Source organism: Euprymna scolopes, chromosome 26 (genome assembly GCF_053919585.1).
Source record: "Euprymna scolopes isolate OS-2025 chromosome 26, ASM5391958v1, whole genome shotgun sequence".
Taxonomy (NCBI): domain Eukaryota; kingdom Metazoa; phylum Mollusca; class Cephalopoda; order Sepiida; family Sepiolidae; genus Euprymna; species Euprymna scolopes.
The window spans coordinates 13,618,420-13,636,260 of record NC_136507.1 but is presented as its reverse complement, the minus strand read 5'-3'; the positions used below and the strand labels follow the sequence as shown (position 1 = coordinate 13,636,260).

The 17,841-nt window shown below is 30.9% G+C and overlaps 1 protein-coding gene across 1 annotated transcript in view; it reads right to left on the bottom strand.

The window, feature by feature from the left end:
• LOC145247921 (dynamin-1-like) overlaps positions 1–17,841 on the bottom strand; it is a 372,083-nt gene that overhangs the window by 73,037 nt on the left and 281,205 nt on the right. The window contains 4 exon segments of the mRNA XM_080109558.1: positions 8,129–8,242; positions 11,458–11,506; positions 12,875–13,032; positions 16,360–16,498. Coding sequence (XP_079965684.1) covers positions 8,129–8,242; positions 11,458–11,506; positions 12,875–13,032; positions 16,360–16,498 — 460 coding nt within the window.

Below are 17,841 nucleotides of genomic sequence, written 5' to 3'. Positions count from 1 at the left end.
TTCTAAGCTGTGTGAGGGCCTAGTAACACTAAAAATGTGACTGCATTCAAAGATGAGTTCCGTTTCCATCCTTTGCTTACGATGACCTTCAACCAAGAGGTTGGGTATGAGGCTGGGAAAGGCTCACTTAACCACAGCCAATGAAGCAGTAAAACAAAATGAGATGAACAACCTGGACTTTAACTTGTATTTTTGTCTTTGTTACTCTTTTTCTACCATGCATTGTGTTAATGCATCAATAAAATTCTGTAAATGAAGTTCGTCCTTATAACGATGTTTGGTAACCAATTTTCTTCATAAACAGCAAGACCAGGGAATGGATATCTACTTTAAAACCTTTTCCGTATGCAAAAAGCAACTCATAATTTCTTCAGGTGCTTGCATGACTACATTCACTTTTTCAGAATATGGAGAGCAAAATAGTCCAAGGACATATTAAGAAAGCCAATTTTCTTAGCTAAAATTACTCCAGTAAGAAAAAAGATAAAGTTTAATGACCAAAGTGATACTTCAGGCATTAGTGATAAAGATAAATAAATAAAATGTATTATGTTTGATTGTTTTTTTTCTTTGAGTTAGACTTGCAAAACTACCAAATGATACTTTATTCTACTAGTCAAAGCTATATTTATCTGCAAAAAACATCAAAACGTTTTGTCAAAAATATAACTTTAATGGAGTTATTGACTGTAAATAACAATCAAACGGGGACTAAGGAAGATATAAGTTTATCAGATAAAAAAATCAGAGAAAAAAATGGCAGGAACAAAAGATCAAATAGTTCTAAAAAGTAAATTATAAAAATAGAACAAATAAATTCCAACTTTTGTTCATTCGAAAGGTGATTGATATTTTCTTTTACGTTAATAATTCTTGGAACATCTTTGATCAAATTGAATTCAAACTACTGAGAATGTCTGCATAAACACTAAACTGCTGAGGATTAAGAGGCACAATTTTGAAACTGGAATGAGTTTTCAATACACTGAAAGCAGCTTATTAAAAATTTAAACAATAATCACAAATTCTATGAAATTTTTACACAAAAAAAAGGAAATATTTTGTATTGGTATTAAATTGGTGATTTATGTGAAATTTTACTTTGACATAAAATAGAAAAAAGCTGTGGTGGATTTTGATATTTTCAAATTTTACATACTTTTCAATAAAACTATTTTTGTGAAGTCAGTACATATAACCAACTCAAATGAAGATTCTTTGTAATATGATGGTCTATGTTGAAACAATAAAATAACTTCAAAATATTTCATATAAAATATTTTTAAAACTATTTATTGAATTAAATTTTTGGAAAAGATGCAACTACACACTTTTGAGTTTTTCAGCTAGTATACTTCTGATAGTTTTTGTCGTTTCATTATTCTTTTTTGTCTTTTATGCTAGTTGGCAAATTGTTATTTTAGTATTGGCTAGTTTTTGACTTTGTGGAGGTGTCTTCGATCTTTAAGTATTTTGCTACCTTCAGCTTTTTTTCTTACAACTTGAAGCCTTCAATTATATCTCCAATAATAATTATTTTCATTTTTTTGTTGTCTTGTCTCAAGCTTAGACGTTTCATGAACGACTTCCAACTTTTGTTTGTTGCCATTTTAATATGCTTAGAAAAGCCAGAGCACCTTCATCATAGGTTCTGGGAATAAAATATACATATACTTTCGTTTGTCAGTATGTTATCACTTTTTTATTTGGAAAATGAAATCTCCCCCATGTCAAGGATAAAAAACAGAAATGTAATTACAAGTAATGTAACATCACTTTTTGCCAAAAATTAATATTTTATCCATTTCATAATCTATTAAATCTTGAAATCAAATAAACCATCAGACACAGAATTTTGCTGTTGGCATATATTTCAGTGATATTCGTTTGTTTTATTCAATAAACAGTTAGCTCACAATTATTTTTATCTTGAAAGACAATAGGTAAGCAACCATGGCATTACCCCCCCCCCTATTTTTAGAATAATAAAAAAAAATTCTTAGATTAAGACATGGGACAATTATTAAACCTCAACAAAAATGTTGGAAATATAATAAACTTATGCATTTTAAGTTTTTGGAGGTTTTATTTTATTATATTATTATTATTTATTGGAGATTTCATTAAGTTTATAAGCTTTGAACCCATTGAAGATGATTCTGAGTATCCTCAAATTGAAGTCGAGTTTGCTGGAGATAGATTAGCAAATCTTTCCAATTTTAAATATATATGTTCTAGGCTATTTTGGGTGCTTTAAATAGATGGTCACCTGCAAAAGTAAAACAGCACAGACAACTTCAACTCGATTACAAATATCAGAAGCACATCAAATCTAATATCAGAGGACGGCTGAATTTTTTTTTATGGAAATCATTCCAGACAAGGCATGAAGCTACCTGATGTAAAGAGTTTAAAAAAAAAAAAAAAAAAGACAAAAGAAAAACTACCACTTCAAGGTCAAAAACTAGCCAATAAGTTTTGAGAGAGATTCTGACCCAGAAAACAGTCATTCTTTCCCTTTATCAGAAACATCACTCACAGAATGTGAGGACTAAAGGAGAAAATAAATGAAAGTTACAAAACTATGAAAGTAAAAACAAGATCCATTTTCTGTTCTCCAAAAATACTGGGTGTATCCAATCAGTTTTTCTGTATGGATCCAAGACGTGGACTATAGATTCCAATTCTACAGCTCATGTGAAATGAATTCACAGATCAGATTCCAAAATCAAATAGCAGACGTTATTCAGAGTAGAAGATTAAATTAGTTCAGTTACACGCAAATGATTGGTTTTAAAAGATCCGTGATCCACAAAATGTGGATAAACCTTGAAAAAATTGGAAACGGTTTGTGGTTTAAGATGAATCAAGGCGCAAATGGCGAATGACAAATTTGAACCAATAAAAATATATTTGAAAGATTAGATAAAAAGACACAATAGATATGTTTTTTTTTCTTCTTCTTCTATTCATCTACTGTCACTTTTCCTTTGTTAGGGGTCAGACATTTTCCGATATCATGCAAACTCACTCTCCAGTTATCATGGTTTAGTCGTTTCCAAATTCTACTCTGTGCAATCTTACTCAACCACTTGCTTCCAAGTTTTTCTTTGGCTCGCCAAACTTCCTGCGATTTAGGCCATTCATGCCTTAGCAACGGTTTATTCAGGATGATGAACATTCCATATAACCATACTAGGATAATCGATTCACCCTTGTATAACCTCCATGATGAGTAAGTACAGAGCTTTCAGCAAATCCTATGACCTGATGTGTTGGATTAGATTTCATATTGATCATGAATTTGTTATAGCAGAGAATTGTTTAATCAAACTTGTATGAATAATACCAAGTAAATTTGTAAGCCAAAATATTATGAAAAAATTGTAGTTGGAATAATCTAAATAATTCAAATCAGCTGTCAGATGAATCCAGCAAAACAAATAGTTAATATCATCCTTTTTAAAAGCAATTTAGACTTGTTCTCATATGAAGTTTGGGTGCTTTGTGGCATTACATATAGTTAAGAAACAAAAACAGAAAAATCTTTATGAAGTATGTCCTCATCACGGAACAAAGAGGTCATATTCTGAAAATCACAAATTGATCAATTTTTTGTTTGTTATTTTTAATTAAGAAAATCAGATTGTAGGAGAAAATGAAGAGGAGGCCGGAAGTGGCTATATAGTGTTAAATTTTCCCCAAATTCAAGGCTGACAAGTCGATTAGACTAGAGATTTTGTTTTTGTATCCAAAATAACTCAAACTTTTTCATCACTAAAAATCATAAATTTTGATTAAAAAAAAAAAAAAAAAAAGATACTTAATTTATGCGATTTTGGAATATGACACACCTTCATCCTGTGATAAGTATGCACATCAAAAATTTTTCTGTATTTTTTTTTTTTTAAGTGTAATTCTAAATAAACATCAAAGTTTACAATCATTTTATTTTATTTTTGAATTTTTGAGAAACTTTAAAACGAATGCTTTTCTTACTCAGAATTTTGGGGAAAATAATTAAAATCTTGTAAAACATCAAAAATATTTAAATATGAAATCTGTTTAAAAGTTCAAAATTGATGAACACTTTTTTTAACAGGTTAAAACAGCATCACAACTATGACACCTGACAAATCTGATCAGCTTGCACCAGACATGTGTTCACACTGTTTTTTTTTTGGTATATTTGGACAAAGTAGAATTGGAGTTTTATTTTATTACATATAAAAAGTCACAAATATTCCTAAAAAAGGTTTAAGATGTAAATAAAACCAAAGAATCACCAGCATGTCAACGTGACATACACAAAAGACAATAAATGAATGTTGTGTTGACAAGAATACATTTAACGCAGCTTTATAAGAAATATAGTTTTTTGTTGTCTGATAAGTCCTAAAACTTGAATTATATTTTAGTTTTCGATTTTTGTTGCAATTGGTTGGAAAATAATGCTTTCAACACGGTTTCAAACAAAATAAGGAAGGAAATTTTCATTGAAAATCTGAAAAAATCCTTAACATAATATCATAGAGAAAGTTGGTTGACTTGTAATTCGGTTAGCTTCAATGAACAATTTTTGAAACTTATAAGGACCATGCTATCATCAGAAACGTCCAGCCGGTTTACAGAAAATACTTGAAAGTATTGAATGAAAGTTTCATGATTTTTTTTTTCATGGAAACATCAACTAATTGCTAAGTTTTTCAATGAAAAATATGTATTTCTGTCAGAACAAAGCTAATTCAATGAAATATTAATTGCAAAATGAAAATAATGTTCTTGAATAACAATTGGACAATTTTTTCAAAACTTTTATTAAATAAGAATTCAAGAAAAAACATTCATTGCAAGTTTCACAAATAAGCATTTAGTTTTTAAATAAACTGATAACAAAAGAAAAAAAATGTTTTAATGAATTTTTTCTTTTTATGACATAGCATAATTTTCTTATGACCTAGCATAAATTTTCTTTTTATGACATGGCATGATTCATGTTGACACCAGTTCCTATTAGACTACTGAATGGGAAACAACATTGAGCCTGGTCAATACTAAAATGGGAATTGTGTGGGGAGGAGGGGGTCTACCACAAGGGCAATAAAAAGTGGTTAATATTTGGAGAATAGCTTCTCTTCATATCCCTTCTGCCAAAATATCTAGTAGGGAGGTTGTCACATTTCTTTTTTGGGGGCAATTCTGTTATTTTATTTTTGAAATTGTTGAGGAGGTATCAATGAAAGTACTCAATATTCTTAGTATAGTAGCTGTGTCCAAACTGAACTTCATGTCCACCTGGGTAACACCGGGTGTCCATGCTAGTATATAATAAATCAATGGCAGCAAACAAATGCTTTTTTTTATGATATTTTGTACTAAGGCTCTCAGTGTTTTGGCACTTTCCATAAATCACCCAAACGATTTCGATGATAGCACAGTTCTTATAATTCATAAGTACCGAATTTTTATGTCTATCTCAATCATTCAACAGTTTTGTTCTTCTCTCCAGTTATTACAAAATCTCATTACCTACACGATATTTGTGATAGCTTTCTGTCTGATCAACAAATCAACCTTCACATGATCATATATTCCTTTGGTTTGTCCTAGAATTTTTTAACTAATATCTAGAATATAAATCATTCTAAACTTATCATATCACTATCAGACGTTCAATATTTTATGCAAGAAAATTTCGTCTGTTCATATACTGCTCGATTATGAAAATAGCACCATGATTGGCTGGGAAAATTACCCATCTGCTGGAAACACAACTAATCGATTGTCCAAAGATTTTTTTACATCAAAACACCTCAACTTTCTTGCCAACTTTCCATGTTTTGAGAAAGCTCCCATCCCGCTTCAAATGCAGACCCAGAACTGCAACATTTTATCTGACAAGTACAGCAATCACTACGAAAGGCAGCAGACAATTTTATGCATCAGCTGCATTATACAAGGTGGAATCATGGGTTCATGGAGCATTGTTAAATGGGAAATAGAAGAAAAAACATGTTGAAATTAGAAAGAGGAGTAGCTTACAAATATCAAAGTAATAAGTTTAACAATAAAATAGCCAAACATGTAAAAAAAAATAAATAAATAAATAAAAAAAATATGAATGTAGACTAAAATTGTTCTTTTAATGAAATTAGTCTGTGCTTGTCCAGAAATTCAACTTCACGAAAAAAAAAAAAAAAAAAAATTTTTGATCTGTGATGAAAAAAATATACACTTAAAAATCACATAAATTGATAAAATAGTTTAATCTTTAAATAAGAAAATCAACCCCTATGATTACACGACAAGTGATGATCTTGCAACGCTATGTTAAATACAGTTTGAAGTAACAAACGGAGATAACTCCAAACAGTTAAAACTTGTACATCTTTGTAATATCTACAAAGTTCCTTGAATTGCTTAAAAACGATTTTCTTTGTAAAAATTACTTGATAAATTTACATGTATTTTTTGGTGCCCAGTATTTTTTCTGTCAGGCGCACACATATACAGATTTCTTTTAATAGTTCTGAACAAAAAAAAGCTCAACCACAATTTTTAACAGCATTCGACAAAATGATTCTGGTTAATCTAGGATGAAGATAGTGAGTGATCTTAGAGAGCAATACTGACACCAGTTTCATCATCATAAATTCTTTTTTTAAATAAAAAAAAGAAATTTTTTCTTAATTTAAAAAATCATTGCTTGTGCAGTATAATAGAATTTCAAAAATGCATTTTAGGTTTAAAAAAAAAAAAAAAAAAAAACTATTACATATTTATGTGGTATGTTGAAATTACTAAAAATGACAAAAATCCAAAAAAAATAATAAAGATTTAGAACTTTTTTTATTTATTTATTTTTTTTTTTTTTTACAATAAAAGATATTAGCAGTCTGTCATTTTCCACTCTGGAATGGTGGATGTTAATATTTTAGCAATATAAAGGATTGCAGTCATTTTCCCTGGAGTTTAAGAACTCTTTCACATTAACCAAAAAACTATAATTCAAATATCTTATTTTAATTATTTTTCTACTCGATTATTTTTCATCATTTTTGAATTTTACTAATTTTAACATAACACATAAGTGTGTAATAGTATTTTTAACTGAAATATATTCATCTGAAATCTCATATTGCACAAACATTTCCAAAAAAAAAAAAATCTATTAAATAACATTAAGTAGATTATGTTAATATCAGATTACAGATGAGTTACTTCCCTTGAATCAATGTAGAGGAAGTGAGATTGCTTAAGGGAGACTTAGTGTATTTGTATCCTGAATTTTTTTTTTTTTTTAATATCTGCTATATTTAAATTCTGTTTATAGTTTTAAGAATTATGGCAACTTTTGTCATTTTATAAAAAAAAAAAAAATAAGATAACATGCAAGTACAGAGTTCAACCTAATTTAAAAAAAAAAAAAAAAAAAAAAACAGAAAAATCTTTATGATGTACATATCAATCACAAAACGAAAATGTCATATTCCAAAAATCATAAATTTATCAAAGAGTTTTTATTATATAGAAAATAATTGTTTTACGATCTTTAGCAATTTTAATAGTAAATCATAAGACCGATTTGGAGCTCTGTAGTTGAAATTGAGTTGTTTTCCTTTGTTATATATGGTGGATCAAGACAACATTTTTGCTTTCTCATATAATTTGATTTTCTTAGTTAAAATCAAAACTACTTAGTCAATTTACGTGATTTTTGGAAAATGACATTTTTTTCTATGACGGTTGAGTGTATCAATGATTTTTCTTTTATTTTTTTTTAGATTCGACTCTGGATTGGCACCAAAATAAATTTACCAAAAATAAGAATGGAATAAAAAAAAAAAACTATAAAGTGGAAAGTTTTTTTGCTCCAAAGCACCACACATGCCCCATTTGAAAAAAACAGAAAGTTAGATTTTTGCATGAAAATATTGAAAAATATGAAATGTTTCTATTTTTATTTCAAAGAGCGATGAGATTTGGTGAATATTCTAACATGTCCGACAAATTGAAAATTGATAAGAAATTAGTTTGGGAGATATTGGGGGAGGATTGGGAAGGGGTAAAAATACAAAGCCAAATATAAAAGGAAATAAAAAACAAAAAAACATGAAAACCAACTGACCTCTTCATCTTTATACCAAGAAAATGTTTCCGCGGTGAGGACAAACCAGAAATCTTTCGATCCGCCTTTCATGAAACTGATATTGTGGAGAGTCAACCAGCCCCGGCGTATGACCTAGAAGGAAAATGAAAAACAAATAGATTAAAACAAAAAACAAAAAAAAAAAAATTTTAAAAAAGCGATAAAATTTTTTTTTTTTTTTTTTTTTTTTAAAGTGAAAATATTATGACTAGTTACATGAATTTAGCATTGCTTAAGGGTTTTTTTTTTTTTAAATCAAACTTTCAAAATCCAATTTAAAAAAAAGAAAAAAAGACAGAAGTAAAAATGAAAGACTCCTGGGCAACGCAGAGTAGATACAACTACATAAAATTCTATAATACTTGAATGTAGGAGTCTATGTCATTGTAATTAAACCACTGTGTATATTTGACAAGGGTAATGTCAGATGCATCAATTACACACAAATACAGATAGTCATATTCTTTCTTAGAACTGCATGCCTGTGGAACTCTGTTCCGTCTGCCTGCTTCCCACCGGACTACAACTTGGATGTCTTCAAGTCCAATGTTAACAAATTCCTAATGAACCGCCCCCTTAAGTAAACACTTCATCAAATCTCCACATTAACGTAATGTACTTGCAATAACCCTTATCCCTGAGTGGCTTCCGGGCCTTGATAAGTGGTGATCACCGTGTAAAAAAAAAAAAAAAAAAAAAAAAAAAAAAAAATATTAGAGGAAGGAGAACTCCATAAATGTAAAAGGTATAGCCATACATTTCAATGACTATGATCTCCTTTCATAAGCGAGTTATTTCCCCTTAAACGTTTGGAGTGGAAATGACAGTGTTAATTTTATTAAAAGCGAATATTGGTTGAGTGACGAGAAATTGTATTAGCTAGAAACAAAGTGTAGTATTCGTTAGAGAGATAAGTTCTAGACTGGGGCAATTTTTATTTAGAATCCCTTTTTTGAGGAAGCTGGATTTTCTTAATATTAAAAACTGAGCTTGTCTCCAACTTTGCCTTCATAAGGAAAGTAAATAACATGCAAATGCTCTTGTAAAAAAAATTAAAATTTAACGACATCTAAATACCTCGGCATCACTAATAGGCATAAACAGTTAAATATAATAGTAAAATATGAAGGCATATCAATAAAATTAACTAAAAAAAAATTGTAAAACTAATTTATAATTTAGGTTTATTTTACAAACTTTAGTGAGTGGGGATTCTTAATAAGCTCCTTAAATATGAAATATGCATTTTTTTTTTTTTTTTGTCTTTTTCTTTGGGGAGGGGTGTTGTTATTGGTTTTAATTTATTTTTTTATACATCTTTCATTGAATTAGAAATTTATTTTTTATACATCTTTCATTGAATTAGAAATTTATTTTTTATACATCTTTCATTGAATTAGAAATTTATTAGCAAAAAAAAAGATTCCAAAAAAGTTAATTCACCACAGTTAATTTTTTTTTTTTTTCTAGTAACATTTTTGGAACAAATTATCTAATCGAGTTAAAAATTACTGTATTTTAGATTGCTTTCTACTAAATAAAATTGATTAATTCTGAAATACATGTAATTGATAAGGCATCTGTCCATCAAGTTGAGGCTGCCATTTTGGAAGATTGGCGCATTACTATTCGCCAAATAGCCCAAGATGTCAAGATTAGTACAGGGTCTGTGGAAACTATCATTCATGACCATTTGCATATGCATAAGGTGTCTGCCAGATAGATTCCCAGGTTGCTCACACCATTCCAGAAACAAGAACGCGTCGAGTGCTCGAGGATGAATTTGGAGATGTGCCAAGAAGATGAGTCAAAGTTTTTCAAAAGACTGATTACACAGGATGAAACCTGGGTCCATCACTATGATCCAGAGACCAAAGCCCAGTCAATGCAGTGGAAGTACTCAGACTCACCACCTCCAAAGAAGGCAAGGGTGCAGCCCTCCGCTGACAAGGTCATGCTAACAGTCTTCTGGGACCAGGATGGAGTAGTGATGCCAGATTTCCTGGAAAAGGGTACAACAATTACAGGAGCCTATTATGCTTCACTTTGGAGGAAAATAATGTAAGCTATCAAAATCAAGAGGCAGGGCAAGATCAGCAAAGGTACCCTTCTCCTGCTCTGGTCCACAACTCGCATGTCGCCAGATCAGAAGCACGAGCATGTGGTTATGAAATCCTCTCCCAGACTCCCTACTCTCCTGACCTTGCACTCTCTGACTTTCACCTCTTCCCAGCCATGAAGTTGTTTTTGAAAGGAAAGCGTTTCCCAGATGATGCAGCCTTGATTTCTGAAGTCACGTCGTGGTTGGAGGACCAACCTGGAATGTTCTACAAAAACGGTCTCCAGAGCTGCATCAAACGATGGGAGAAATGCATAACTCTGGATGGTTCCTATGTAGAGAAAGACTAATAACTGTGCCAAGTTTCATTGCTCTATTGCTATGGGAAGTGGGTCAGGAGCATTAGTTATTGCACGCCCCTCGTACATATGCATATAAAGCCGGGCTGAACTGCTAGTGTATGTGTATATATATATATATATATATATATATATATATGTATGTACGTACATAGTTTTTGCTCATTTTAGATTTAAAATAATATTTAAAAAATTAAAAAAAAAAAAAACCGGCTCCTGTCCAAAACTCCCACTATATTAAAAACAAAAAGAAAAATCTATATGATGTATGTACCCAATACAAAACGAAAGTATCATATCCCAAAACTAACATAAATTGATCAAGTAGTTTTATTAAGAAAATCATTTCAAAGTGATTAATGGGAATTCGTAGACATTACAAGATAAATCTAGTAAATATGAACTATTGTTATGTTATCTTCCTTTGTTTTTAAAAGATTTTTTCAAAGTGTGAGTGAGACAGTCTTTTCTTGGATATTCATAAAATTGGACTTTTCTTATTTAAAAACACAATTATTTAATTTACATGATCTTTGGAATATGACATTTTTGTTTCCTCACATGTTACATACATCATATAGATTTTTCTCTACTGTTATTTTTTTTAATAGAGACGAAATTCTGGGCAAGAACCCAACGAACAAATTATCACTTAACATGTTTAGAGCAAGATTAGTGAAAAACTTTTTTTTAAATCATTTTCATAAAACAAAAACAAGGTTCACTTCACTATTATAACTTGATTGTAAAATGTACGCAAATCTGCTTGATCTTCACGAGGACAGAGACAAAGTAACGGCAATAGTTAATAAGTTGGCTTGATTGATCAATGTACATTATGAGTTATAAGGATACAATGTCAGGTTTTTTTAAAAAATTTCAAAAGTCACCTGATTTCCTAGTTTTCTTTTGCTGGTGTTTTCTGATTTTTGTTGTGCACTGAAAAGAAAAGGAAAAAAAATATTAGAAAATTTTTCATCATTTACACAACAAACTTCAACAACAATAATCTTCCCCATTTAACGTCTTTTCCACATCAGATGTAAGTCCCCAGTCACATGTATGCAACTGGAGACCACTTGTGAATTTGATATTCCTTCTTTGAAGGGAGCTGGTTCTACCTGCTGGCAGATATGGGTTGCAAGTTGGTCATGTGTCACCACATTTTGTAATTTTAGAGAAATCGTCCCAATTCTTTCAGGGCCATTTCTCCTTGTTTATTTAAGAGAGAGTTCCTTTTTGGGGGAGGGGGGCTTTTTTAAGGCAGAGTCCAATAAATTGTGTTGAATCAAATCAAAGGATTAAAATGGAATTTGTTGTCAAATCTCTGGACCTTCATTATATTCATGGTGCTATTCTGCACAAGCACCTTATTTTCTAAGTATTATTTTATGCGATTGTCTTATTCAGTTATATGAGAGACTTAGCTAAAAAATAAAATTTCAAAAATGGCGTTGACTGAAGTTAAGAGTCTTGCAAGAATTTCAGATTCTGACTTTGCCATCTGTTTTCGGAAAATATTGAATAGAAACAACATTTTTTTTTTTTAAATATGAAAAATCCTTGTTTATGGAAATTGTTCTAGACAAGGCATGAAGTCACTTCATGTTAGGAGCTCAAGGTAAAAAAAAAACAGACAATAAGTGTTAGATGAATAGATTCTAACCCAGAAAACAGCAATTCTTCCTCCTTTTTCAGAAACAGGACTCATGGAATGTGAGGACTAAAGGACAAAATAAGGGAAGCGAGAGTTACGAGACTGCTGAAAGTAAACTCAAAGTTATGCATAACTACTTATTTAACTAGAGCTTTATTCATTGTACATACTACCAACTAACCCCACAAGCAGCAAAATCCCACCTCTGAATCGATGATTGCGTAAGCATGAAACACTAGTGTCTGTAGATATTATTTAATTATATAATTAGCAGGACTACCCAACGTTGCCTAGGCCATAAAAAATAAATAGGTGTTAAATAGTTCTACATTTCTGTCTGACATTAGGGACGCAATTAAATAGGTACATTATGAGACTCATTAATAACATTTAAACGGCAACCGAATCTCCCTTCAAATCCTTTTCTATGCTTAAATTAACCAACTATTTACTCATATCAAGCATCTTCCATCCTGGCTTGAGGCAGTTGCTTGTCTAGCCTCACTGATGAGCTGTGAAACAGCGAAACAGTACTGTATGTGAAGGACTCATATATATATATATATATATACATACACACACACAGCCATCAAAAGGAAACTCGCACACACAAAACCAAGTCCATGTTTATAATAGTAGGGTATGCTTACCTTGCAAATCCAATGAAATCTTCATGGTTGGTGTTCATGTAGGACAGCTGGATATCCACCAGCAGGAGTAAAGTGTCCTTTGCTTTTTGGTCCCGTTCACGGATCATCGAATTGACAATTCTCTCGGTTTCTTCTCGGAGTCGTGGATACCGTGCCATCTGAAAAGTCATGAAAATAGATTAGAAAAACAAAATAAACAGCAGCAGTTTACAGTCGTCCCCTTTTTTTGTCATGAAAATTAGTTTGGTTGTTTGGTTTTAGAGCATGTCAACCTTTTTTAGGTTATTTAATGTTGAATCCAGTATTTTTATAAAGAGTTTTTATTCTTCAAGTTCTTTATATCTTCAAATACTGATTCATAATGTTTGGTCTGATTGCTTGGTAGAAGAAAATTGTTAGAACATGATTGCAGGACATGGTTGAGTTTTGCAAAGGGAAAGGAAAAACCAATGTTTTGGCGCATTTTTGGTCAGGAAGCCAGTATCTTCAGACAACCTGATCTTGGGCTAGATGCTCTAACAGGTATTATCACACTGGGTAATATTGGACCTAGGAGCAATAGTAAATAAGGAACAACTCCACATTCCCTACAACTCAAATGGGCCCCATCACTGGATTTTTTTTTTTATGGTCATACCCAGGACCACAAAAATTGGAGATTTTGGTAGTTTCTTTCAAAATATCTCTTCAAAGTATATAATCCGCAGAGAGGTGTTGGATCAAATGCCAAGTTTACAGAGATTTGGTGATGCCTGGAAACAACTCCTTAATTGTATGTTCCAAAAGATTAGAGTCTAAGTCCTAGTACTAAAAAATACTATGAAAAGAGAAGATAATTTGAATATGTAAATACAAACAAAACATGAAAGAACTTTTGAAGAAAACATGACGGTTGCCCCCCCCCCCCAAGTCCCTCGACACAAATGAAATTTTATTAATATTGTTATCTTTTCTGTATTTTTTTTATATAAATAAAAAATGTTTTAAAAATTGGGTTTAAGTAGGAACATCCTCCCCCTCCCACCACACACACACACAAATACAAATTTAAAGGGGTAATCATGATAAAAGATGCTGGCCGAGAGAAAAATCACTTAAAATTTACAACAGAGACAAGATGGATCAACCAACTTCACCATCCCCTCTTCTTTTTGAGTTAGCCTTGTGCCTAACTTTTTTGTTCATTTTCCCAATTGTATTTTTCTTCCTGTGAATAAAAAATTTAATATCTTAAAGTGTAGTATCTGTTCCAGCAGATACTGCAAGCAAAGACCATATGTGGAGGCAACCCCACATATAAGACCTTGGTCAATGTAGGGGCAACCCTTCATACCAATTGTCACTATCCAGCTCCCCTACTCCCCGGGGAGCTGGTCCCTATTTCTCCTTCACTCCTCACATTAAAAATCGGCCTTGTGCCTAATTTGCTCGGTGGGGAGCAAATAAATACTGCCTATATCTCCTCTGTGCAAGTACTCTTATTTTTTTTTTTTTCAGATCATTCTTTTTATATTTTTTATAATCAGTGTAAAGATTTTTGGGTCTTATTTTAAGAATTTTTTTTTTTTTTTTTTTATTGAAAACACTTTTTGGGCTTTTTTTTTTCTTTTTAAGATTGAAAACATTTTTTTAAATCTTTAAAACTAGTTTGGGAATATTATGTTTTGGGTACGTTTTTTATGACACTTGAAATTTTATTATTTTGATTTCAATAATTTTATTTTTATATTTTCATAAACATTTATTATATAAATTTAAACAAAAATTATTTTTTAAAATAAAGAATTTTTTTTTATAATTTCAAAAACATTTCTTGTAGAATTTCCAAAAACTTTTAGTTTTTTTCATTTTTGTTATTAAAAGTGCAAATGAAAACTAATTGTGTTATACCTTTCATTGTATATTTTTCAATAATGTTCTTTTCTAATATTTCATTTCAAAAAATCGCTTCACAATAGAAATACCAAAGAACAATAAAAGTGAAAGAACTTGTCTTGTCACCACTTCCGGTAGCAGCTACACCGGAAATTAGGAAGTATGTTAGCTGACTATAACCAACACTAGTTATGACTTTACATAATGCTGGAAGAAACAGTCACATCTGTTTTTGATGATGTTCCACATTTATCATGCACATGCAACTGGGGGGGGTACCATTTTCTCTGGGATGAAAGAGTAGAGTGGACCATACTGAAAGACAAAAGGACTATTAATTGCCTCAGTAATTCAGTGAGCCTTCAAAAATTGATTTATTACTGCTGAAATCTCAAAATCACCATCTTATTTCCCCCTCTCTGATTGGATGCCCACGCCTTCAATTTGTATACCGACCAAACATCCCCCCTCCTCATGAAGGCCACTGCTTACAGATTATTTCTGATTATCTATTTCTAGATTTTACATAGGCCCCCACCTATTCTGATGTGGGCTGCACCTGAGAATTTGAAATCACTCAGCCTGTGAACAATTGCATTTTCATTTTTCTATCATTGTAACTTGTCTCTAATCTTATGAGCCCAACACTCAGTATAACACAAAGATGAACACTGCCTATCTCAATTTCAGTCGTGGTAGCAGAAAAATCATAACTGTAACCACAGAGATTGGAGCTAAATCAAAAGTACCTTACGTTTTCTTTCAGTCTCATTTTCAATATTTGCTTACAGCATAAAAACGCATTTTTTAATTGTGACGTTGGAACATAAAATACACCAAATACATTTCAGTCAAATCTTATTAAGAGAAAAAAATTTTTCATCTTCTATAAAGTACAGCTACATGTGTTGTACAATGAGCAAAAAGTTCGTGGAATAATTTGATTCATATTTTAAAAATACAGAATTTTTTTTTGTTTTTACATTGCTGTAACATTACACATGTTTACACATGAGTTAACATGTAGACATCATCGCAAAGAAACAGACAAGGAACAACTCTTTCCACTTTTTTCTGTTTAAACAATGACATTAATTTTCAGGTGCTTTCCAGAATAGAACGTGATCCCTGGTCTGCACACCTTCTTTTGATAATCTTTTTCCTTACTGTGACGTCACCTAGCACACAGTTCTGTCATTTGCATACAGCTGCCATATGCATGTCTGTACTGTGTTACATTGCTAATGTTAAAATAAGTTACGACAAACAGACTTAACTTGGGGGTTAAGCTTTGTATATGCAAGTCAAAGAACAGCATTAACCCTGTTTTGATATAGGAATCTGCGAGTGCAGGGAGGTTTACACAGGTAAACCGCTGTACTTGACATATTGACAATTTTCCTCAACAAACCAGGCCTTGCTATTAAAGCCTTTGAAAGGTTAATGCATCAGGTGTGTGGACTGAAGCATGTGAAATGGTCTAATAGGTAAAGTTATAATTAAAAATTGACGCGGAACAAATCAAATATTGATGAAAGAGAAATGATATGGCATAATTTTTCAAGGGTTCAGCTAGCAAAGTAATCACATAATAAAATGTATAGACTCACTTTTTCTGCACATCTCCTTACAACACTTGTTAGCTCAGTAACCACCAAATCAACACATTTTAGGGAAGGCTCCCGTAGTTTATCAATTTGTTTTTTCACAATAGTTTCAAAAGCCATATCTGGAGTGAACAAACCAGTTCTGAAATACAAAGTCATAGAATAGTTCAACGTTCTTATTTTTTTCATTAAAAATATGAAAATTTGATAACTGAATTATAAAAGTACTCTTTAGGCTTCTCAACTTTCCTTGAATTTTATAGCCAAGATCAAAAGAACATCTATTAAATATTTTCATCACAGCATATATTAACAATTTTTTAATTCAACAAATGAGAAAATTAAAATCTCTGAACACTGAATTTTTTTGTAGAAAAATGATTTTTACACCTATTTTTTAAAATGATTCTATAAGCTTAACCTTTCATTGTGTACACAAAAAATGTATGACATTTGTAGCATATAAATAGAATCATCAAAATAGATTGTAAAATTTAATTTGCATATTGCAATGGTGGCAATTTTGAATTTATGAGGTTGACCATCCACTCAGTAAATTGTTATTTTTTCATGCACATATTAGTCAATTGCTGAATTTATTGTGTAGATTTGTGCTTTTGTATCTTATATAGCAAATGAAACCAGCTTTTTTTGATCGACTTATAATTTTGTGACATTCGCACAAAGAAGGTTAATAGCACAATCATAAAAACACAAGCTGAAATATGTCAGGTTTTTCAACTTTTCTTGAAATTTATGCCAAGATTAAAATAATATCTATTAAATTTTTTTCATCCAGCTTTCAATAAAAAAAAAATTAAGGTTTATTAGCTACGAAATAAAAGGAACAATACTATAAAAAAAAAAAAAAAAAAAAAAAACAATTGTCTATCATGTGATTTGAATCCATGATGACATAAAACATGGGAACTGAAGGCAAATACTTTATCCACATGGTCACTAATAAAACTTTCTTTAGGTCATCAGAAATGATAATTAATTAAAAATTAAATTAATGACAATTCTGTGATTTTGCATGAATATTAATGTGGACAATACCAAATTTTATTTTGTTGTTTTTGATGAAGAGCATATGTTAGTGAATAAATATAAGATAGACTAGACATGACATGTGGAGTTTGAATGCCTAATCCGAGTGTTAGGTTTTATGGGCCAGAAACATCAACTTACCTACATCTTGAAAATATACTATTTATCAATGATATATTTCAGCAAGATTTACACAGTTTGCAGGAGTAAACTTACTACATATTCTTTACATTATAACAGCTATTTTCTCATCTTATAAATTAATCTTCATCTTTTATACAAGTTTATATTTGATTTTCTGTTAGAGAAATCGATATGTTAGCAATTGGAGCATTCAAATAAGTTTTAGTAAACATATTTTACAGAATTTAAACAACACTAAAATTCTTCTTGAGTTCCATCTTGGGTCACATGGAGAAGTTATCAGTTAGGTCC